The following is a 22303-nucleotide window of genomic DNA, read 5'->3' as shown; positions in this document are numbered from 1 at the left end:
CTGCAGCTGGCCTCCTAAACCAAAGCTTCAAAAGAATGGAGAGACTCATCCCTATCTAGGAAGGAAGGAAATCAAAGACAAAAATATTTACACATCTACATTGCAAGTATTTCACAGCTTCATAGCAATACAAATAAGACGGCGCAAAATGTTTTTTTTTTTTTATCTGTACACAGTGAATAGAAGTCTGGTCAAAAGTGTAAAATGAAGCTCTTGCCACCCTTCATAAAGTGCAGTTGTTTGGTACAACACTAAGAAAGGGAAGAGGGCCCACTCAACACTGCACTGTGGACAAGAAATGATTACTGTATGCATTTTAACGAAAAGAAGAATACAATAAGCCTTGCCGCGTCTGAAATACCAAAGCACGTTTGGTACATTCACCGTATGTGTAGATGTGTGTATTAATTTACACACACTTAAACTATATACTACAAAAAAATGAGACATTTTATTGATTAGCATAATACAGTAGAAACATAGAACGAACCATCTATTGAGTCTGTCGCAAGACTCAAAGACAGATTGTAGATTATCATCAATGAAAGGACTAGGAAGTTGCCATGTTGGCCCTGGACACAATCATTGTCTTTAGACATGCTTAGAAAAAACTGTTGACCTGATTGGGATGGGGGCAGTGCAGCTTATCCAGATATCTCCTGCAAAAATGGACAGAAAACAGTCCTGAAATCCAACACTCAGACTGAGACAACAACCAAAGGGGCTCGGGTGGCAAAGGGCAAATAGTTAACAATATTAGGTGATGGTACTGAGAGCAGTCAGTAAGTAAGCACTTCCAGTTAGCTGGTTGATGTGAGGTGGCTTCCCATGGTAGCTGTTGCAGTAGTAATTCAGAGTGGCCATAGTACTATTCGTGTCTGTTTGTGTCTCAGTGGGCATGGACTGGACTGCAAGGCTGCTTGAGACTGGCTCATCGAGGAGCAAGAGGATGGAGAACAGCAGGAAGTGCGTTTGACACCATCTAGCGGAAATAAGAGATGGAAAGATGCATTGTCAGTGTGAGTCAAGAAAGAAGACCGTGATCAAAATCACTTCCTATCCATTGTATTGTGCCCTATATAGCGAGTATGCAGTTTTGTAGTACTCTTCGAATGTGTTGTTAGTGAGTTATCCACACATACTCCCCTCAATGTACCTCATGATAAAACACGAAAAATTGCGAGCAAACATATTAGAAAAGCAAAAAGTATCATTTATAGGTTTGATTTTTATAATAAGAGAGTTAGAGATGAAATTGGACTTTCGTGAAAATTCATGAAAATACAAATGCGAGCGCTAGGGGGGTCCGGGGGCGTGCACCCCCGTGAAATTTTTCAAATAAAATGGATGGCTGTGGTGCATTTTGGTGATATCTGTGAATAAAATTCAGACAAAAATTGAAAGTCAAATTTCTAAGTCCTGACAAAAAAAAAAAAAAAAAAACAACAAAAAAAAACTGGGCAGAAGTTCCCCAAGGGCCAAGCCCAGATTTTTTTGCCCCCATCCCTCTATCACTGGATAGCACAAAATCACATTTGTCATTAAAATATGCCAGTTTATCTCAAGACAAATGAATGAACTATTCAGTAAAAAGACATCTAAAATTGTACTTTTCCCCACATTATACATATTATAGTATATAGAATATACACAAAAATATATCCTGGAATTTCTACACTGTACAGCAATACATGTTAAAGAAGTTGATGTGTAGTAATTACTATTAATGCTTAAGTCTAAAACTTGTTCCGTCGCGTTGTACTGACACTCAACCACATTGCTCTCACTATCTTAGATATAGATCTAGTAATACTAATAGTATAATATAATGAGTTCTTTAATATTTTTAAACACACACACACACTTGAAAAATGTACAGGTGTGGTCAGTCATGTTCGCAGATAGAGTTGCGGGTGTGATTAAGGATGGCCTTAAAATAACTTAATATAACATAACTGTAACTTTAAAATAAAATATATAACTATAATAGAAAACCAAAATTTAAAAGTCAGAAATGATTTCCAATTTCAACTGATATTAGTAGAACATGATATAAAACGGTATTTAAAATTTATCAGCAAAAGTTCTTGACACGAACGTTCTATATTCGCAATGTTTTGAAAATAATGAAAGTTTAGTAAAACATAATTGGCGATCATGGCAACAAGCTAGCAATACATTGAAGAAACATTCCTGTCGGCAATCGTGACGTATTATTGAGTGGGGGGTTGAGGGGGGGACGCACCATGGGACTGGCGTAAATAGGAGTCGGGCTTGCTGGAACGCGCCTTTATGTGCATGCACTCAACGTATTGGCCACACCTGAATCAAGCGACGAGGTGGATGTTTTTTTTTTTTTTTAAACGCCGTCACACTGCCTCGCGATCGACGCAATGAGCACCCTTGGTTTAACTGAATTTCCTTTGACATGGCTCATGATGTTGATGACTTTCGACGTAAATGCACTCGCATTACGTGAAGCAGTTCTGAACACGTGCTTTCATACATGCTCCGTACGGTTAAATTCCATTTCCTGTTTCTGGGTGAATACCGGTTGTTTTGGAGGATGCTCGTTTAGTTAACAACATTTATGAAATAAACACGTAAATTAATGTCAAGACCACACAAAATAAGCAAGGTGAGCAGTAGCTTATCTGCATGAGACAGGACTGCAGGAGCCCTTATTAAGAAAGGGTCACTTTTTAAACCAAGACCTCCAACTTTATGTTGTACTTGGACACATCACAGTATGTGTGGAAAACAAAAATGTAGATAGTTATGATCGTGAGACCTTTGTTTCTTGTTTGCAGAAAACTAACACTATTTACTTCATCTTTCGGCATAACACGTATATACACTGATGAGAATGACCAATTTGGAAAAACAATGATGTCTGTCGATGGGGGGTGAGGGGGGTTCCCTCCTGGATATTTTTTGCTCCTATCGGAACACAGAGTGCACAGCACTTTGCCAGGAATGTCCACTTTTTGTACGTGTTTGGTTAGACATATTGATACCGTTTTCGGTCCTACCTGCACGGTTACACTTTTTTCAAGCCATGCCCGTCTGAAACAGTTTTTGATTCCAGCATCCTTGTCAATTGACCCCTCTGTAGAAATTGCATCATCCGCGTCGCTGACCAATCAGAGGCCAGAGATCTGCATAAACCACGCCCCTTGTTGGCATCCGCTATTACCTCAGACAACGTTGCATGGTCCAGTATAGCTTTTTTACAGTTTTATCGCGTATTTGGGTTCTTTAACAATAGATATGGTTAAGAGGTGTAGTCACGGACTTTGTAATAGTGACAACAGGTATCCTGAAAGGCTAGTTGGTGGAGTTCAATTCGTACCCTTTCCAAAATCGAAGACCCAGTACGAAAAATGTCTTTGATGGATCAAACTTTGTGGAAGACGGCATGATCAACTGAATCCATCTATAATCAACCGGAACAGAAGACAGGGTACGAAAAATGTCTTCGATGGATCAAACTTTGTGGAAGTTCGTCTGATCAACTGAATCCATCTAAAAATCAACCGGAACAGATATGTTTGGACGAAGGTAAGCCCTATATTTAATACATGTCTCATATAAATGAATTAGCAGTTCTTCGCTTGCAAAACATAGCTACATGTGAATGATTGACACACTTGATCTGTGTTGAGCGATATTTTGCGATGATCTGACTGCACAAACGTGTCTCTGTTGGCGGCTACCGAGCTAATCTAAACTGGACTAGCGAGTCCTAAAAGCCTTCGACGTGCACCGAGACACCAAGACTGAAGGAAGGATGTGTGAGGACACTATAAAGTAGTGATTGTCGTACTCGGTCGGGACTTACCTAGAAAGAGAAAAACAACTCGTAAATCAAGCCTCGCCTTCTTTTCCTTCATACAGCAGTTCACAAACGGCTATACAGATACACATACAGATTCTGCACACAAGTGTGATATGTAACACGAAAATAGGAATATGTCAATGATGAATTCGTCTTTGGGTTATAATATATTATATTATGTGGCTTCTCTGTCTTCCTCTGACTCCGGAAAGATCTTGCGCTAATATCAATGGTTTCTCCGTCGATATGCATGGAAATAACATTGAAAAACCCCTCGCTGATATACTTGAAGCCCTGCTGTCTGCTTTTCAACGATATTTCACTATTCGCTAAGAATGCGAGTGAGAAATCAGCTGGTAAATCGGACAATTTCGCTGTAATCTTTTCTTCCTGCGCCGCCATTTTTGCTAATTGTTTGTCTGAGGTTAGCACACGTGGGGTGACGTAACTTCAGGAGGCGTGGTTAAGTGCCCTCGTTCAATCTTCATCCTTTTTTTGTAACACTTTCACCATCGTAAAACTTTGAACAAACCGTCGCTCAGTTGGCGCTAAGTCCCACGCGCCGTTACTTGGCTAACTAACAAGTTACACAGTGATTTCTGAGAACCGAGAACACATGTACATGGCAATGGTGAAACTCGATTAACCACTAAGACGATTGGATAGTTATACTGTATAACTCTGTTGTCCAATCGAGTAATCTGCCACAAACAAGTTTTGTTTATGTCGCAAAATGCAAATATTACATTACCGAGCAAGTTAGAACGGCATATGATAGTCGTGCTTGTGCTCGCACTAAGCTGAACTTGCAGCTCGGAGCCCACCACCGAGAGGCAGGCACACGATACCCCACCCCCCGAAATTTTCTCAACGGATTTCCGCTTATCTCTTGGTCATTTTGGTCTAAAAAAGTCGGAAATCCACCGATCGGCGGAAAATTCTCATCCCTGTATATACGTTCAAAATTGTAGCACTAACATTTTAAAATACAACCCTTCTTATAAAAATACCGCAAATATACAGAGGGTGGTCAGTTTACGATGGTCTCATCCTACCAGGTTCCAGGTTTACAAACCACATGCAATGAACAAATATGCGCCTTTTCCAGAGTGCAAGCCAACCACAGGAATAAAGTTAAAGACCCGGTAAAAAAAAATCTTGACAGTATTTGCTAAAAATGACAGTCAGCAAACATGCTGAGTGTGTTTGGAATAGCCACTTCTGAGTACAGCACGCCCAAAACTTCGAAAATTCAATGATGGGTTCCAGAAGAAAAAAAAACTTTTTTGGGGACCATTTTTGTGTGACATCGCCAACAGAAAATCTGTCCTCAAAATAGCTTCAATTTACCCTAAAACAGTATAACTGTAGCTTCATAACTTAACGCATCTCCTTAGGTATTTTGTTTTATCTGCCACTAAGGAAATCCTTTCTCCGAGTAGCTGACGTATTTCAGTTAAAAATGTCCGGCAATGATTTCGTACGGGCTGAAATTCCGAGGGGTTTGCCTAGTTGATGCAGCAAAATTACAGGAACTTTTCAAACAAGCGTCACCTAAAAACATGACTTGAATAGGACAAATAGAACGTTATTCGTGAGAAGAGCAGCATGGCTAATAGAATGTCAGGTACTTTGGTAATCAATTGTATTTACATAAATTGTGATTGATGATTTTAAGGGCAGCATTTTTTGGTTGAAAATTCCACCAACATGGTGCCCGTTGTCACATCACTACTATAGTGTGAATTAAGAGATTTGTGACTAATGAGGGGCATTCAGAAAATCAGCCCAATTTAATAATAATTAAAAAACAATTCCTTAAATTTTGAACAGTTGGAAATTCAAATTAAAAAAAAAAAATATTCATTTGAAGTTCCATCCATCAATTTTATGAGCTGCTTATCCTTACAAGGGTCGCAGAAGTGCTGGAGCCAGTCACAGCTATCATCAGGCAGGAGGCTGGGTACACCCTGAACTGGTTGCCAGCCAAACGCAGGGCACAGAGAGACAGGTGGGGCCGGGACTTTAACCCTCACTTGAACTGTGAGGGCAATGAGCTTACTAGTTGCTCTACCGTGCTGACCTTGTATGAAGACTTAAAAAAAAAAAAAAGACCCTTTGTCAGAGCCAGCCCTCTTTCTTCCATGTAATTTGGTCAATAATTGCCCGTAATAAGCAAAGAGAGATGTGATTTAATCTGTTGCTTTGGAAGAACTACCAGTAAACATTTTCCAAAGGCCGTAAAACGCTTATTGTGTAGTTGCAATAGGCTATAGCAAGCCATAAAGTTGGAGGCCAGTGGGTGTACCAAAGACGAAGAAAAAGAGCCTTGCACGATTCCCAGGACGAACCACTGAAGGTTTGTCGCCCCTTTCCTATTTGTCTCTGATCCTGGACACAGTTTTTAACTGCGCTATAGCCTACCGCAACTTCCTCATACATATTTCCAACCTTTTGAAAAGGTCTTGTCATGGTTTCCCTTGTTAACAACACGTCTCTGTGATGTGACAAATGTATGCCTTTTTAAGGTGATGTCAGGAATTAATTATGACTAATGTTGTGTAAACGTTAGGGATGGAGACTATGGTGTGTTGCGACTTTGTGGTCACATCGAGGTTGTAGAAACAAGACTTCATGTAAACAGATAACCCTCTGTACTGTTTTTCTGTCAAGGTTTTCCATGACAGTGCACTGGGATTCATAAAAAAATACATAGTCAATTTGTTGTGCAGCTGACCAAACATTCACATAATACAGGTAAAAATTTGCCATCATGGAAAATTAGTTCACAGCCAGTAGGAATGTTTGCAGCCATCCAGTCATTACCCAACACATTGTGTGTGTTCATGCTCTATTCAGGTTGTCATTTTGGTGAATATATACTGTATTTTTGCGACCATAAGGAACAGTTTCAATTACGGCTGCACCATATTATTGGACGCAGGCATGGTATAACATACGCTATCTTGTTTTTTTTTTGTGGCACTCATGAGGCAGTGAGGAACTATTACACTTTTACTTTTGTAAGTAAGAGAAAAAGCTTACATTCTCCCCAACAATGACAGGTGTAGGCAAGTCATTAGTCCACGTCATGCACAATCACTGCGTCATATTAAAACAAAAGTTTTCACACCACGGCAAACAGAATAGCATAACTAGCAAATAAAACAATGACTGTAGAAATAATTAACACAAAACATTTAGTTTAAACACTATTTACATCCCTAGTACCGCAAAGCATGCTGGGTGCGCAACAATACTGTACAATCACTGGGAGGCTGGAGGCGCTCCCTACATGCTTAGCAGCACTAGGGATGTAAATAGCATTTAAACTAAATGTTTTGTGTCAATTATTTCTTTCAGAATTGTTTTAGGTGTATTATTTGCTAGTTATGCTATTCAGGTTGCTGTGGTGTGATAATTTTACTTTTGATATGACACCATGATTGTGCACGACATGTTGACTCACGACTTGCCTACACCTGTCATTGTGTGGAAGAATGTGAGCTCGTTCTTCTGCTTACAAAAATAAAAGTGCTATTGTTCCTCACTCCCTTGTGAGCGCCATCATACGATAGCGTGCATGCACGGCCAACACAGGACAGCATGCACGCTAACAACGTATCCGGGGCATTTGATTGTCACAACATTTACAGATTTGGAACTTGTTCCACACATAAGGCACGCTGCATTATAAGGTGCCCTGTCCATTTTGGAGAAAATTTAATTCTTTTAAGTGCACCTCATGGTCATGAAAATACAGTAGCTTATGAACTGAACATTCATTTTTCCCTTTAAAATACAGAGCACTCCATGTCTGAATAACTGGATGGTGTACTTTCTGCCAGAGCCATGAGGAAGCTTCAAGCTAAGATGGAAAACAAGTAGCTCAATCTCGTGCAAGTGTTAAGGGGTGAAAATCACACAGGTATATGCAGGGACGCAGAATTTGGGAGTTAAAAACAATAACAGAAACCCACAACTGCACCAAGCCACACTGGGGAAGGGGTGGGTAAAAGGGTGAGAGTTCGTTTTGGGCCAGTGAGTTGTATGCGTGCCATTGATGTATGTGGCTTCAAACCAATGGTGCAAGCAACAAGCCACAAAGACAAAGCTGTTTAAAAAGGTATTCTTTCTGATCTGCAATATGGAGGGGGAGTTACATTCCTGGACTATCGTGAACATTGCAATGCATTATCCAGACCAGTTCTCACACATGTAACCTACAGACTTTTGATCCAGCATCTTTAAGACACACATTAACTGCCTGTCTCACTGACACTGGAGGCCAGGCTTTTGATTTATGTATAGTTTTATTCAGAGCTGATTAGAAAAACAAAGTTCCCTTGGGATTACGTATTGGCCTCCAGCTTTTAACTACCAATAACTAAAACAAACAAAAAAAAACTGCTAGAACCAAGAGCATAATTTATTCTGCGGGAGTACAGTATAGAACTGGAAACTGGATAAATGCATTCCTGGTGCTGGGGGGGGGGGGTGCTACTCACCCAGTGTTGCCACGGTCACACAAGTATGTGGCGAGCGTCTACTTGGCGTGATGTTCGTAGGGAATGCTATTCTGAGGTTGGGGGAAGGGAGAGACAAGGCCCAATATGTCAAGTCAGAAACCTTGTCATGTAACGACTGCTCGACTGGTGAAATAGACTAAAAGCGCAGCACTTCAAGTAAAACATTGATGTGCTGTACAAGGTGTAGGGAACTGAGTTTATAGGCCTTGGGAAGTTTCTGCCATGTTTTTTGGCCTAGCACTTGATGACGATTATCTCAACACCATCATATCAGCAGATGGAATTTAGAGACTTGAAATTAATTCACTTGCACAATGTGCATTTTTTTTTCTTTTAAGAATTTTTCAGCCAGGGGTGATCCACGGTGATCTGCAGCACACAAAGCAACAACCTGTGCCACTATTCACAGCAAGCAGGCAGGCACCCATTGCTTGCTCTATGGTTAGTTCGCAAACAAAGATGACAATGTTCTTCCTTCGTCTACCTGAAAACGTGTGAAACTTAGCATAAAAATGGGACACGGCAAATGTGCTTGAAATAACAATGAGCAGATTTAAACTCAAGCGTCTTGTACCTGTGAGGTGGACATGCGTGAGGTGTCTTGCCGGCCAGTAAGGTCTGAGGAGGAGACATTGACAGGGGCACCACGGTGCAGTCTCATGCTAACTTTCCGCTCACGCTCCATACCAGATGCTTGACGTGGGGAAGCTAGAAAACATAGGGCGTGGGGGGAACTTAATTTTCAAGTAACTCCAAACAAGTAGTGGAGATGTAACTAAGCAGAACATGACAGTCTGAAACTCCTACATTGCAGATGGTGGTGCTTAGGAAACAAGCTGAGATAACAATCAAATTCCAACTGCTACGATACCAACCAGTACCTCAAAAAAAAAAAAAAAAAAAAAAAGACGCTTTGATGGCAATTATGAAAGAGCCTAAAGTTACACCAAGAGCAGAATTCCCAAACCTGTATGTGAAGTGGGTGTTAGTGGTGTGGGTGGGGCGCCATCCTGGCCTCCCCGAGGTCGCCCTGATGCAGCAGGCACTCCTCTGGTTGCTGGGTTCCTACCATGTCTCAGCCTGTCTTCCCGGTCACGGCGCTCTCTCTCTGCCTCCTCTGCCGCACGGTTGGCTCCCTGTTGAGAACAATGATTATCAGAATCAAGAGACTAACAAAGTCGGTACAAATCAAGACCATGATCTCAACAGAATTAATAATGAGACTTATTTGAATAAAGCACTGACATGTTAAAGCACACAGGTCAAAGAAAGTACCCAAAACTTAATGCAGTAAAGTTGATTATCTGATACTCACAAACTTGAGCATATTCCAGTCGAAAACATAGTCATAAGAAAATCCTTGTCTGTGAAAAAGGTTTCGGAAAAGCTGCCGTAGGTATGAGTAGTCTGGTTTGTCATCAAAACGCAGGGAACGGCAAAAATTCAGGTAGGTTGCAAATTCAGCTGTGACAATCAAAAATTACTGTCAGTTGAAAACTCAGAGCATGAACTGATTACAATTTTGAAATCCCTCCCAGTTAAGAAAAAGATACAAGAACTTTACTCACATGGGTATCCCTTGCATAGAACTTCAATAGGGGTGGACATTTTCTTCTCACTAATTCGTTCATACTTTTGCCTCTTGGTAGCAGCCTTCAGGCCTTGCCAAGGCAGGGAGCCCAAATTGAAATACATAAGAACATAGCCCAAGGACTCCAGATCATCACGCCTTGACTGCTCTGTGGAAGATATAAAAAAAATAAAATGAAAAATAACAAATGGCTGAAAACTTCCAATTCCTTTTCAGACAAGTAGAAGCATGTTCACATCAAAACAAGACTTTTCCATCTGTGAGAGTATGTACCAATCCCCAGATGGGTGTTGATTGAGGCGTATCGTGCAGTTCCAGTCAGGTTTTTGTTCTCACGGTAGGGGATGTGCTGGTGAGTGCGAGCGTCACGATATTTCTTAGCTAGGCCAAAATCGATAATGTACACCAAGTTGCCCTTTTTACCCAGTCCCATCAGAAAGTTATCTGGTTTCACATCTCTGTGGATGAAGTTCTTGGAGTGAATATACTCAATGCGACTAATCTGCAGAGGAGAAAAAACAAGATTATAGCAAAAAAAAAAAAAAAATTCAAATTAGCCAGAGTAGGGAAAGGAAAAAAAATTATGAAGGTAAATTGTCAGTTTTTTACATTGTACAACACTTGCCATCGCAAAAAATAGACTCCTCAGCAATATAAATGCTGTGCTGGATGTATTATAATAAAGAATCCATCAACAAGTTTAATAGTTTAAGCGATTTTGCAGCTGCAGTCTAGACAAGTCAGATTTGGAAAAAAAAGATAGAAACAAGTTTAAAATTAAAAACCGAGTTTTACATTGCATTGTTTTCCAGAAACACATGCTGTCAAATGGGATTATGCAATAACTACCAAAGTTATTTCCACAAAACGTGTTCAAGCACGATCCACAGAAGCCTGTATTGAAATTGGGAGGCACACCTAGGTAAAATAAGAGCACAAAAAAATCTGTCGTTTAAAGAATGCGTGCAGAACCCATCATTTAAAAGTTTTTGTATATCTTAACCTGTAATAATGCTCACTCTTAGCATTGTTTAAGATGTTTAACATTTAGATATGATATCCTTAAGAGTTTCTTAGCTATGTGATTAACTGTGAAAACTATGAAACAAGAGGTTGTACATTACACATGCATATGTTGGTTGATAGGCTAGTTTAGCAATCAATCAAATTATGCAAGAAATTGATGCTGTTTGATGCCTTTATAAGTTTGATTGCTGATCATTATAGATCACTTTGCATTGAACCAGTGACCAACTAATCAAGCAGGTGAAGTTGCGATGAAAAAGACATGGTGTGTGTATAACAGTGGAACACCACTTTAGAATAACGTTTACAGCCACCCATGACGGATGGATGGAACTACAAATGTTTACAAAACGAACCAAAATACTGACCACTGTTGCGGATTTTGATATGCTATCTTTAAGATGAAACAGAAGAAGATTATGATTACTTTTATGATTATGAAGATTATACTGATGCTGAATGTAGCCAAGACAATGTAGCCCATGGGGGAAAAAGGTACAGTGGAAGATGTCAGTCATCTCACCATCTGGTCGGCAAGAAGCAGGACTGTCTTGAGGCTAAACTTGCGGGAACAAAAATTGAAGAGATCCTCCAGGCTGGGTCCCAGCAGTTCCATCACCATTACATTGTAGTCACCTTCTGCGCCACACCATTTTATAGTTGGAATACCCACTACAAGTAAAAGAGAGGACAGAGTCATTAAAAAAGAGGGAAATCTAAACGTCCATCAGCATTTTAAATTCAGTGGAACTTCTGCCGCTTGTAAGCCACCCCCATTCACCACTTCCTGGGCATCTGTGTAAGCTCGAGAAGCGACTTGGTTCTGAGGCTGGAACGGGTTAACTGCATTTCCATTAATATTCAAGGGGAAATTGCTTTGGTTTGCAAAGGGAGTCAATTTATGTTTGTCAACAGTGGTTCCACTGTGCACATGTAATTTAATAAAAAAAGAAATATACCTGTTAAACTTGTACCTCATGGACCAGTAGACAAATGGAGAATGAGCCACTGATAGTCCATTTTGTTTTTTTAAAAATGGCACTGTGAAGTAGAGACCCGTCTTTAAGATGTTGGCTACTTGTTTTTTTTGGGTCATTGTTTGACATTTGGTGTTGGTTGTCCCTTGCCTGGATCTGTGGTCAACGGTTTACAACAGCAACAGGACATTCTATTACTCAGCTGCGGGCCTGCAGCAACAACGCTTGTTATGAGGGGAATATCAACACTTGAAAAAGTAATTTCAACCTTGTGTTTGTTCCACATATATTAAGGGCTGACAAATAAATGCTATCATACCAAAAATAGCAAGTGAAAGATAACATTAATAACACTTAATTGAAATTTAACAACATTGACCAGTCAAGAATCAAAGCCATTTGTCAGTCAAATTCTGTTATTGTTTATATAGCATTTTGTTTAGTAGAACAATTTGGAATAAATGCTTACAATGGAGAAACGTGTGAGAAAAGGAGCACACTGGAGGCTTGAATGCTTGTTAGGACAAGAAAGGATCTCCTGGATTTATTTATACATAAGAGTGGTGACCCAATAGGGGAGTGCCATGACAGTCTGCCATCTTGAAACTGAAGTTGCCAGCATTCTCCTTGATAAGTCAACACTGCCTAAAGCTGTCTTTTCATTAGGCTTTGTTAATATGTTGTTGCTGTTTGAGCATTTCTTTATGTACAGTGGCTACTGTAGTTTTAATATGTGCTTGAAAAACTGAGGGTTTAGACTGGAGTATACATTTAGATGCTAAATACAATTTCAAAGCTAATTCCTACACAGTATCCCTTTAAGATTAAATGGCTTTCAATTCCTTTTTTTGATGAAATGTGTACATGCAGACATGCTGAACACTAACCTCCACTTATCACCCAGAATAATCTTAGCTGCTCTCCAACAAACAAAAGATCTTATTCTATCTGTTGAGACCTATCACTTGAACAAAACTTCCTTGAGACCAATGACTACTTTCTTATTAAACATGACTAACACCACCTTATGGCGTATTTGAGTATGATGGTAAGCACACATGACAAAAGCGGAGTTTATCAGCAAATAGGCGAGGGAGAATTGCATTGGGGGTTGGGAATAGAAATTATGAATAGTGAACCACGACTAGGCAGGAGTTTACCATTTAGACAAAGAAAAAGACTGGATTCTATTATTTTACCTCCTCCTTGCATCATTTTGTAGATCTTGCTTTCGATGTGGAGCTGGGGGTGCTTGGTCTTAACGCATTCCAACTTTATGGCAACCTCTTCACCCACGGAAATATCTGTGCCTGAAAAATTGACATACACAGAACTCAAAGCATATAACAAACTAGAGAAGCATCCCACCAATATATTTTTAACTCAGGAGAACTACATTTAAATTCTTATGAATAAACAATAGTTTACCATATGCACAAGCAAATACTACATATGTGTAATTAAGTTTATCTAAATACAAGTTAAATAAACACTGGATTGTAATATAGTTACAGGCTAGATACTCTATGTAATCACACTGGCCGGTCTTTATAATGGTTTCACCATGATACATTTTTCTAAGTACCTAAAAAAGGACAACTGCTATGATCTTATTACTGACCTCTCATTGCTATGCAAGTCTTTTCAAAGATACTGTATTTATATGTTGCTCTATCGATCGAGATATATATATATATATATAAAAAGATATAAATAAGGACAGCTTGACAAAGCATGATCAATGAGTTGGAACAGATGAATGAATAAATGCCATTTATTGTCATTATACATCGCATAACAGGATACACGACCTCCTGTTTTCAGTGCATACAAAAGTGAAAGGTAAAAATAGAAAAAAAAAAAAGATTGACATGTAAAGTGGAATGCATCAAAGTATGTGCACAAGACATTGAAACCAGTGTAACATATTGACCAGCTGATGTTAGATTACGTTTTTAATAAAGTGTACTCAAGGGTAACCCCCAATAGTAAAAGCATTTCTACAGGGTATATTTTTTTGGTAGAGTTTATCTATTTATGTCTTAGAGTAAACCTTCTAAAGACAACTATACAAAAGTTGTACTGTCTGGGGTATGTTGAAATTAGTCTAGGAAAAATGTGCCTCAACAAAAGTAAATCAGAAAAAAGTGAATCTGAAGTATTAATGCCCTGAGTGCTTTTTCCACTTTTCTTTGCCGTTTTGCGATGACACCATATGAGGGGAAAAGGAAAAACGCAATGACAACCATTGAACAACAAACAGAACTTATTCCCACAAAGTGTCACGCTTCTCACTGCAATATGAGCTGCACGATTATATTAAAAAAGAAAAATTACCAAGCATACGGTAATGTCAAACATCCATATCTGTACTACTTTAATTACCTGTACTACTGTAGTACAGTAAACAAAATTCCACTTAAATGTTGCCTGTACCATTACATGTTTTATAATGGCTAGTTTGATCCTGGAACAATTCCACAAACTATGGGTTACATTCTTTTGAAATATGAAACAACCAATGCCACAGTCAATTTTGGATTATAATATGCTCACTCTTTAAAAACATTTTCCCAATCAAACAACTGAATGGACTTTGTTCAGTTTCAAAACGTGTCAAAACAATGTCAAATCCTGAATTGCAATACACTTCATGAGGTCCATTGCTTTAGGTAATATGTAAACCTCCAATAGTCAGTGCCCAAACCATTAATATGGGCAGTGCAGTCTGTTGAAGGGTTTCATGGTGAGTAATCAATGCAAAAGTCTGCAATCTCCACTGTCACGTATTATGTTATGCCATGTTAATCTCTTGTGACCTGCCATGTAATTTCCACCCAACCGGAAGTTGAAAGATAAAACGAAGAATTAAATTAGCCAAAGTAGAAATTCAGATTAACAAACAGTTGCTTGTACATTCCTTATCATTACAGGAACAATGTCTTTAAAACGTGACAATTTATTGATATGCATGCACTGAACACAGGCCTCACAGTCAAATAAAAAAAAAAATTCACTGGGGACAAATAATTTGCTCAATGGGTAAAACAACTGATATGATTAAAGCCACGACTCAAAATGATTGCATTGATCGAATCTATTTGATCAAAACGTGAATATCCATCCTGAGAAATACAAGTCAACGAACTGATTCTGATTTTCAGCAGCACAGCAAGATGAGACCGTGGCCTCCTCTGTGGTGACGGGTTATGGGGGTTGTATTGTGTAACTACGGCCAACTGTTTCTCGACCGACTCGATTGAAAACGAGAAGCTTGTAGCAACGGGTAAACAACGGGAACTTTAGGGTGGGTCTTCTCGGCTCATCTTGAGTGAGCACAACCCGAAAGTATGTTTCATTACCAGTCCTGTTCATTTTACGTAGTACATTCGAATGAAACAGGCTAACCAAATAGCATTCCGGAATTTGCTCAACCTTTACAACACCACGTCCAAAATTCAACTCAAACTCCTTGTTTTCAAACAGCAGTCAATAAAACTAGCCAAAAGACATACTGTTTCAGTAAAACAGATTGAAAACTATATCGCATGTTAACCAAATCAGGTGCTGATCTTAACACAAAGGTTAAGACCAGAGATAATGACGATGGCTTTTTAAACTACTGCCTGCAGTACCATGTTGTTAAAAGGTCAGTGCAAAATAATGAACATTTAGGAAGTTGCAAACACAAACGTTTTAAGTAGATTTTACTTACCTAAATAGATGTCACCGAAAGATCCGCTTCCGATTTTTCTGCCTAATCTGTATCGGTTCCCCACTCTAAGTTCCATTTTGTCGCTGGCTAAATTCAACGTTTCTTGGTCTTAAATACACTTAAATTTGCACCTTTAGTTTAATTTGCCACCTTCCTTACGTACTTAAATGCTAATTCTCAATTCTTCTTTCCCGGAATCCGTCTCTTCTGAACAATCCAAAATTCACCATCCCTTTTTTCTTTGTCCGAGAAACGAAGACCTATAATTTTGGTATCAATCGAGAGTATAAAGAGCGCAGTTTATGTTCTAAATCTTTGAGAAGTCATCTTAAGAAAAACAACATGAGGATTGAGATGGATTTTAAGATGAAGCAGTTGTCTTTCAGCTCACCCGAATCGTAAGGCTAGTTTTTTTTCTACGCCGTCAAATCGGGTAGGACTGTGACGTCACTTCCCATAGCAACCGCTGGCAGATATTTAAATATCCCAAATATGTCTGGACCATTATTTTCGTTATTTACAGATTATGTTGGTCTACCTCACATTAACGAATACCATAAACAAAATTCAGAAAACTTCATAAACATCATGATGTTTACTTTCATGATTTCAAGTTGAAAAAGAGAGTGAATGTCCGGCATAGTATATTTTCCTTTGTATCAAAAGCAAGACTCCAAGGCTCACTTGTTAAACAATATGGTGGTCTAAGACAAATTTCCTCATTAATGAAACGGATAAACTTCTTTAGGAAACGCCCTGCCTTGCAAGGGCAAAACCTCGGCGACGAAACACGCCCATGTTGGTCCGGCCCAAATTTGGAGACACAGCCTTCGGTGCTGCTTTCTGATTGGCAGTCTGTGCGTCAGCTGCTGGACATTTTTTTTCATTGGTTGGAAGGGGGCCAATCAGCATAATGATAGAGGCCGCTCACATGGCCAAGATGTTGTTCCACAGATTGGATAACTGGCTGGCACGTGTACTCCAACGTTCTGCTTGTTGTGTACGTACTGCATTCACATCCCGTAGGATTAAAGGTTTAACGCAACCTGATCGAGTTAATCTAAGAATAATTCAACACAAGCAATACAGATGATAGTCAAAAAGCCTGTTCAAAATACACCCTCAATGCAAAGAAACAAATCAGTTGCTGTAAAGTAATGCAAATCAACCAATAGATCGTTTTGTTTTGTTTTGTTTCGCAAGACTGTAATTGTACACATTTTTATATTCGATTCCGACAAGACAAAACAGTATTTGCATGTTTTGATATATTTATTGCATGTGGTTTTTGCATGTATGTTGATCATCACGCAATGAAATGAGGCCCAGGGAGGAAACCTGACACACAGCACGGGGACAGTTCATGAGTTTCCTCCGTCCCCAAACAATGAAATACATGCAATATAACCACTGTCAACTTTTGAGGAGATATATTTTATGGTTTATACGTATGCTTGCTTTAAGGTGGGACGGTGAGCAAATGGTATGTACTTCCATCTCACAGTTCAGAGATTGTGGATTCAAACCCAGGCTCCAATTTTCCATTTAAAGTCATCATGACGAGATCTATATATGTAATTTGTGATGCTGTTAAATCCTCCTCATGAGCTATCACGTAGTTACAATGCGATATAAAATTGTCATGATGAAACGTAAAGTCATCATGATGAGATTTAATTTCTACAATTGACAAAGTGCCTCCCAGTTTATGTGGACTTAACGTATAATTGATGAGTGGTGGTCACACGGCACTCAGTCGCTACGTCAGTGTAAATCTTCATCAATTGTTGATTTTTACGTTAACGCTATGTTAACCGGGATGCTCACATCAATTATTGACTTTGTCATCATCATGACTTTAAATTTCATCGTATTAACTTTATAACATGATGACTTAATATCTCATCATGATAACTTTTTCACTTTAAATGTCGTCCTGGCTACTTTAAATCATGTTGCTGTTTTTTTTCCTCCCCCTTTCACTACCCTTATGCGTTGTCATACTTAACAAATAATAATGTACTGGATTCAAAAGAAGTTCAAGACACCGACATGCAGAATTTGAACACTTAAATCAGTGGTTCTTATGCGTACCACTAGAGCAGAGATCTCAAACTCAATTTACATTGGGTCCTTTGGAGGCAGGATTAGGCTGAGGCTAGGCTGCAACATCGGTGCACATGCACGTGCCAACAATTTCAATATGATTTGAAATTTTGATCTTTTCAAAAACCTTTTTAATTTTGTTTAATACACAAAAAAAGATAAACAAGGAGACTGGTGTCAACAAGTTGTGTGGAAAACTACTAATAAAATGGCAGTGCTGCTATAAGTTTCACTCATTGTCATGCTCCTGGCTTCCTGCGCAGGCTGGGCGTAGCCAGCCAATTAGTCAGCGCACACCTGCACCTTGTCCCGGTTGATGGCTCTCAGTATATATAGGTCCCGGGGGACGACTCGTCCTCCGCCAGATCGTTGCCCTTGATGCCTCGTTCCCGCACTCCTGTTTGCCTGACTTCTGCTCTCTGTGTACCGACCCACGCCTGTTCCTTGACTACCCTCGTAAGCCTGCCGTTACCATTACCTTTGCTTGTTTGGACTGTCTGCCTGATCCCTGACCTTGGACCGAATAAAGGTTACCTCTGTACTGCCTGCTTGTCTCTGGAGTCGTGCATTTGGGTCCCCCCTCGTGCCCCGTTCGTGACACTCAGAAAAATATTTCTCTGCTTGCATCAAGCCCAGTCGATGTCACACCCCCAAGAGCCGTACACCCCACCATGATTGGTTGGGTCGTAAGATGCACACACAACACTGTGAAAGTTGTATTCATGGAAAACTCGAGGGCCGCACTAACGTTCAACTTCAATATTGAGGTGGGGGCCACAAAATATCATCTTGCAGGCTGCAGTTGTTTGCAGGCCACGAGTTTGAGACCACTGCACTAGCGGATGGTATGGGTACCACTACCACACTTGGAGAACCACTGCTTCAAGCAATGTACAGTATTTACAGTATACATATGACTAGAGGATATTGATTCCGTTGCAACTCATAAGAGACCATCCTCTATGTTTTCTTGTAAGGTGGGAAGTTACTCTAAAAATGAAATCAAATATAGATACACCTGGCAAGTAAAATCTTCTTGAAAATGTCCTTTCTGTGTAGTTGTTATGTAAACGTAGCCTACGTTGTTAAGCCCGTTTGTGCCACTGTCAGTGCTTAGTATCTGTTTGTTCAAGAAATTGACTGATACCAAATGAAAATATTCCCGTCCAAGTACAGTCGGTGAAGTAGTTTTTAATTCAGCTCGGTTGTTTAATATATTTTTATGTTGTTCTGTTTAGTTATTTGTAGTTCTGTTTTGTATTCCAGTACCAATGTAAACCTTACATGCAGCGGCTTGATATATTAGTCAACCACTGTGCGTTAATTTCAATGAAAGTGGCCTTATTATTACTTCTGAATCACTATTAATTTGTTTTAATAATTATTCCTTTATTCCTTTGTTTTAACAACCGTACAGTGAACATGAGCGGAGCGTTTTTGGATTCAACACGGTGCCATTAGCATCTACTGGTGGCCTGGCATACTACTGCATATCATGCCAATGCAGCATTTTCAGTGTTGTATCAGCAGGTTAGTGTGTATAAAGGGTTTAAACAAAGTTGATGTTACACTGTGAAACTTTAAATATCTAAAAAAATTACCAATAATACAACAACAACAACAAAGACCTATTTAATATGAGTATTTAATCCCTGTTCATGTTTACATACATAATGGTGTAATATACTGTAAATATCAGACCCGTACAATATTGGCAATTTACTTTAGAATAACTTTAGGTGAATTTTGTAAATAATGGCAATCAGTTTGATACACTAATCTTCTAGTGAATACACATTTTGAGGGAATTACCAAAATACAGTGAAGAAAATATGTATGAAGTACTATATTGCACGTTCTTCCACTTAGAAATCAAGCAGGGGTCTGAAATTTTCATCGTAGGTGCATGTCAATTGTGAGAGAGATAATCTAAAAAGAAAAATCCAGAAATCACAATGTAAGATTTTTAACGATTTATTTGTGTGATACAGCTGCAAATAGATATTTGAACACCTGTCTATCAGCTAGAATTCTGACCGTCAAAGACCTGTTAGTCCGCCTTTAAAAGTCCACCTCCACTCCATGTATTATCCTGAATCAGATGCACATGTGTGAGGTCATTAGCTGCATAAAGACATCTGTCCACCCCATACAATCAGTAAGACTCAAACTTGGAACATGGCCAAGACCAAAGAGCTGTCCAGAGACAAAATTGTACAACTCCACACGGCTGGAAAGGGCTACGGAGAAATTGTCAAGCAGCTTGGTAAAAAAAGCTTCACTGTTGGTGCAATCATTAGAAAATGGAAGAAGGTAAACATGACAGTCAATCTCAATCGGAGTGGAGCCCCTTGCAAGATATCACCTCGTGGGGTCTCAATGATCCTTAGAAAGGTGAGGAATCAGTCCAGGACTACACGACAGGACTTGGTCAATGACCTGAAAAGAGCTGGGACCACTGTTTCCAAGGTGACTGTTGGTAATAGACTAAGATGTCATGGTTTGAAATCATACATGGCACGGAAGGTTCCCCTGTTTAAACCAGCACATGTCAACTCCCGTCTTAAATTTGCGAATGACCATTTTGATGATAAAGAGGACTCATAGCAGAAAGTTTTGTGGTCAGTTGAGACCAGAATGAAACTTTTTGGTCATAATTCCACAAACCATGTCTGGAGGAAGACAAATGATGAGTTGCATCCCTAGAACACCATCCCTACTGTGAAGCATGGAGGTGGTAGCATCATGCTTTGGGTGTGTTTTTCTGCACATGGGACTGGACGACTGCACTGTATTAAGGAGAGGAGGACTGTGGCCATCTATTGTGAGATTTTGGGGAACAACCTCTTTCCCTCAGTCAGAGCATGGAAGATGGGTCGAGGCTGGGTCTTTCAGCATGACAATGACCTGAAGCACACTGCCAGGAAAACTAAGGAGTGGCTCCGTAAGAAACATATCAAGGTTGTGGTGTGGCCTAGCCCGTCTATAGAGCTAAACCCAAGAGAAAATCTTTGGAGGGAGCTGAAACACTCTGTTTCTTAGCGACAGCCCAGAAACCCATCTGATCTAGAGAAGATCTGTGTGGAGGAGTGGGCCAAAATCCCTCTTGCTGCATGTCCAAACCTGGTGAACAACTACAGGAAACGTTTGACATCTGTAATTGCAAACAAAGGCTAATGTATCAAATATTAACATTGGTTTTCTCAGGTGTTCAATTACTCATTTGCAGCTGTATCACACAAATAAATTCTTAAAAAAAAGTCATTGTGATTTCTGGATTTTTGTTTTTTGATTGTCTCTCTCACAGTGGACATCCACCTACGATGAAAATTTCAGACCCCTCCATGATTTCTAAGTGGGAGAACTTGCAATATAGCAGGGTGTTCAAATACTTATTTTCTTCACTGTATGTATATATATATATATATATATATATATATATATATATATATATATATATATATATAAACACAGGAAACAGGAACAGTTGGTGGAAGGTGTCTGGTGTTCTATGTGACAGAAGAGTCTCCGCTAGGATGAAGGGCAGAGTTTATAAAACAGTGGTGAGGTACGATGTACGGATTCGGTGGCACTGAAGAAGCAACAGGAAGCAGAACTGGAGGTAGCAGAAATGAAGATGTTGAGGTTCTCGCTCAGAGTGAACAGGTTGAATAGGATTAGAAATGAGCTCATTAGAGGGACAGCCAAAGTTGGATGTTTTGGACACAAGGTTAGAGAAAGCAGACTTCGATGGTTTGGACATGTCCAGAAGTGAGAGACTGAGTATATTGGTAGAAGGGGGCCGAGGATGGAGCTGCCAGGCAAAAGAGCGAGAAGAAGGCCAAAGAAAAGGTTGATGGATGTGGTGAGGGAGGAATTGAGGACTGTAGGCGTTAGAGAGGAAGATACACGAGTTAGGCTTAGATGGAAAAAGATGGCATGCTGTGGCGACCCCTAACGGGACAAGCTGAAAGGAAAAGAGGAAGATATAAAAAAAACATCCTCGACACAAATGATGTGAAATTAAACTGATAAAAATCAAAACTTTCTCCTTCCACCTTTGTGACACAAGTTGTCATTGGCTTCATGAGCCAAAACATTTCAATCCAGAAGATGGCTTATTTAAAATGATCCCACTTTGACCAAATACTTTTGAACCTATGAAAATGGAGCTACTTTCCATTTAAAAACAAATAAATAAAAAATAGCTGTAATTCCTGAATGGTGAATCATAATGCCATATGTGTTGTGTGTTTCTGTTTATACAAATACATGTCAATATTTGCACAATTGAGAGAAACTACCCTTGGACCGAGTCCATTTGTACCTCTAACACTCTGTTTTGTCCAATTATGAGCTCTTCTAGTTTCTTTTCTCTGCATTTGCAATTGCCCCCTTTGGATTTCAGCTCTCAAAACTCCCCCTCCCTCTCCTTACAACCATGAAGCTACGCTTTTCTGTCTTACACTTTCTCAGTTAGCCCCTTGTATGCACTGTTCCTCCTCCCCTTTGAGTTTGTTT

The 22303-nt window shown here is 39.5% G+C and overlaps 1 protein-coding gene across 2 annotated transcripts; it reads right to left on the bottom strand.

Annotated features, from left to right (window-relative positions):
* Nucleotides 1–429: 429 nt before the first annotated feature.
* Nucleotides 430–16412, bottom strand: csnk1db (casein kinase 1, delta b). 2 transcript variants are annotated; one of them, XM_061811332.1, is made up of 10 exons: nucleotides 15677–16412; nucleotides 13161–13271; nucleotides 11508–11656; nucleotides 10232–10460; nucleotides 9936–10106; nucleotides 9683–9831; nucleotides 9335–9503; nucleotides 8942–9075; nucleotides 8347–8417; nucleotides 430–982 (listed from the first exon to the last, which is right to left on the bottom strand). In XM_061811332.1, the coding sequence occupies exons 1-9, from the start codon at nucleotides 15750–15752 to the stop codon at nucleotides 8385–8387; spliced, it is 1221 nt and encodes a 406-aa protein (XP_061667316.1). In that variant the 5' UTR covers nucleotides 15753–16412; the 3' UTR covers nucleotides 430–982; nucleotides 8347–8384. The 2 variants fall into 2 exon arrangements, with proteins under 2 accessions (XP_061667316.1, XP_061667315.1); XM_061811331.1 differs by lacking the exon at nucleotides 8347–8417 and having other exon boundaries at nucleotides 15677–16403.
* Nucleotides 16413–22303: the final 5891 nt, after the last annotated feature.

This window comes from Syngnathoides biaculeatus, chromosome 22 (genome assembly GCF_019802595.1).
Source record: "Syngnathoides biaculeatus isolate LvHL_M chromosome 22, ASM1980259v1, whole genome shotgun sequence".
NCBI classification, from domain to species: Eukaryota; Metazoa; Chordata; class Actinopteri; order Syngnathiformes; family Syngnathidae; genus Syngnathoides; species Syngnathoides biaculeatus.
This window is presented reverse-complemented; position numbering and strand designations above follow the sequence as displayed.

What these genes read in the sequence shown, in the direction of transcription:
- csnk1db (XM_061811331.1), bottom strand. Translation starts at nt 15,752, where the DNA reads ATGGAACTTAGAGTGGGGAACCGATACAGATTAGGCAGAAAAATCGGA. An exon ending in CAAAATGATGCAAGGAGGAG is followed by an intron (nt 11,657 to 13,160) that starts GTAAAATAATAG and finishes TTTTACTTGTAG; the next exon opens with TGGGTATTCCAACTATAAAA. An exon ending in AACACCCACTTCACATACAG is followed by an intron (nt 9,076 to 9,334) that starts GTTTGGGAATTC and finishes TATGTTTTCTAG; the next exon opens with CTTCCCCACGTCAAGCATCT.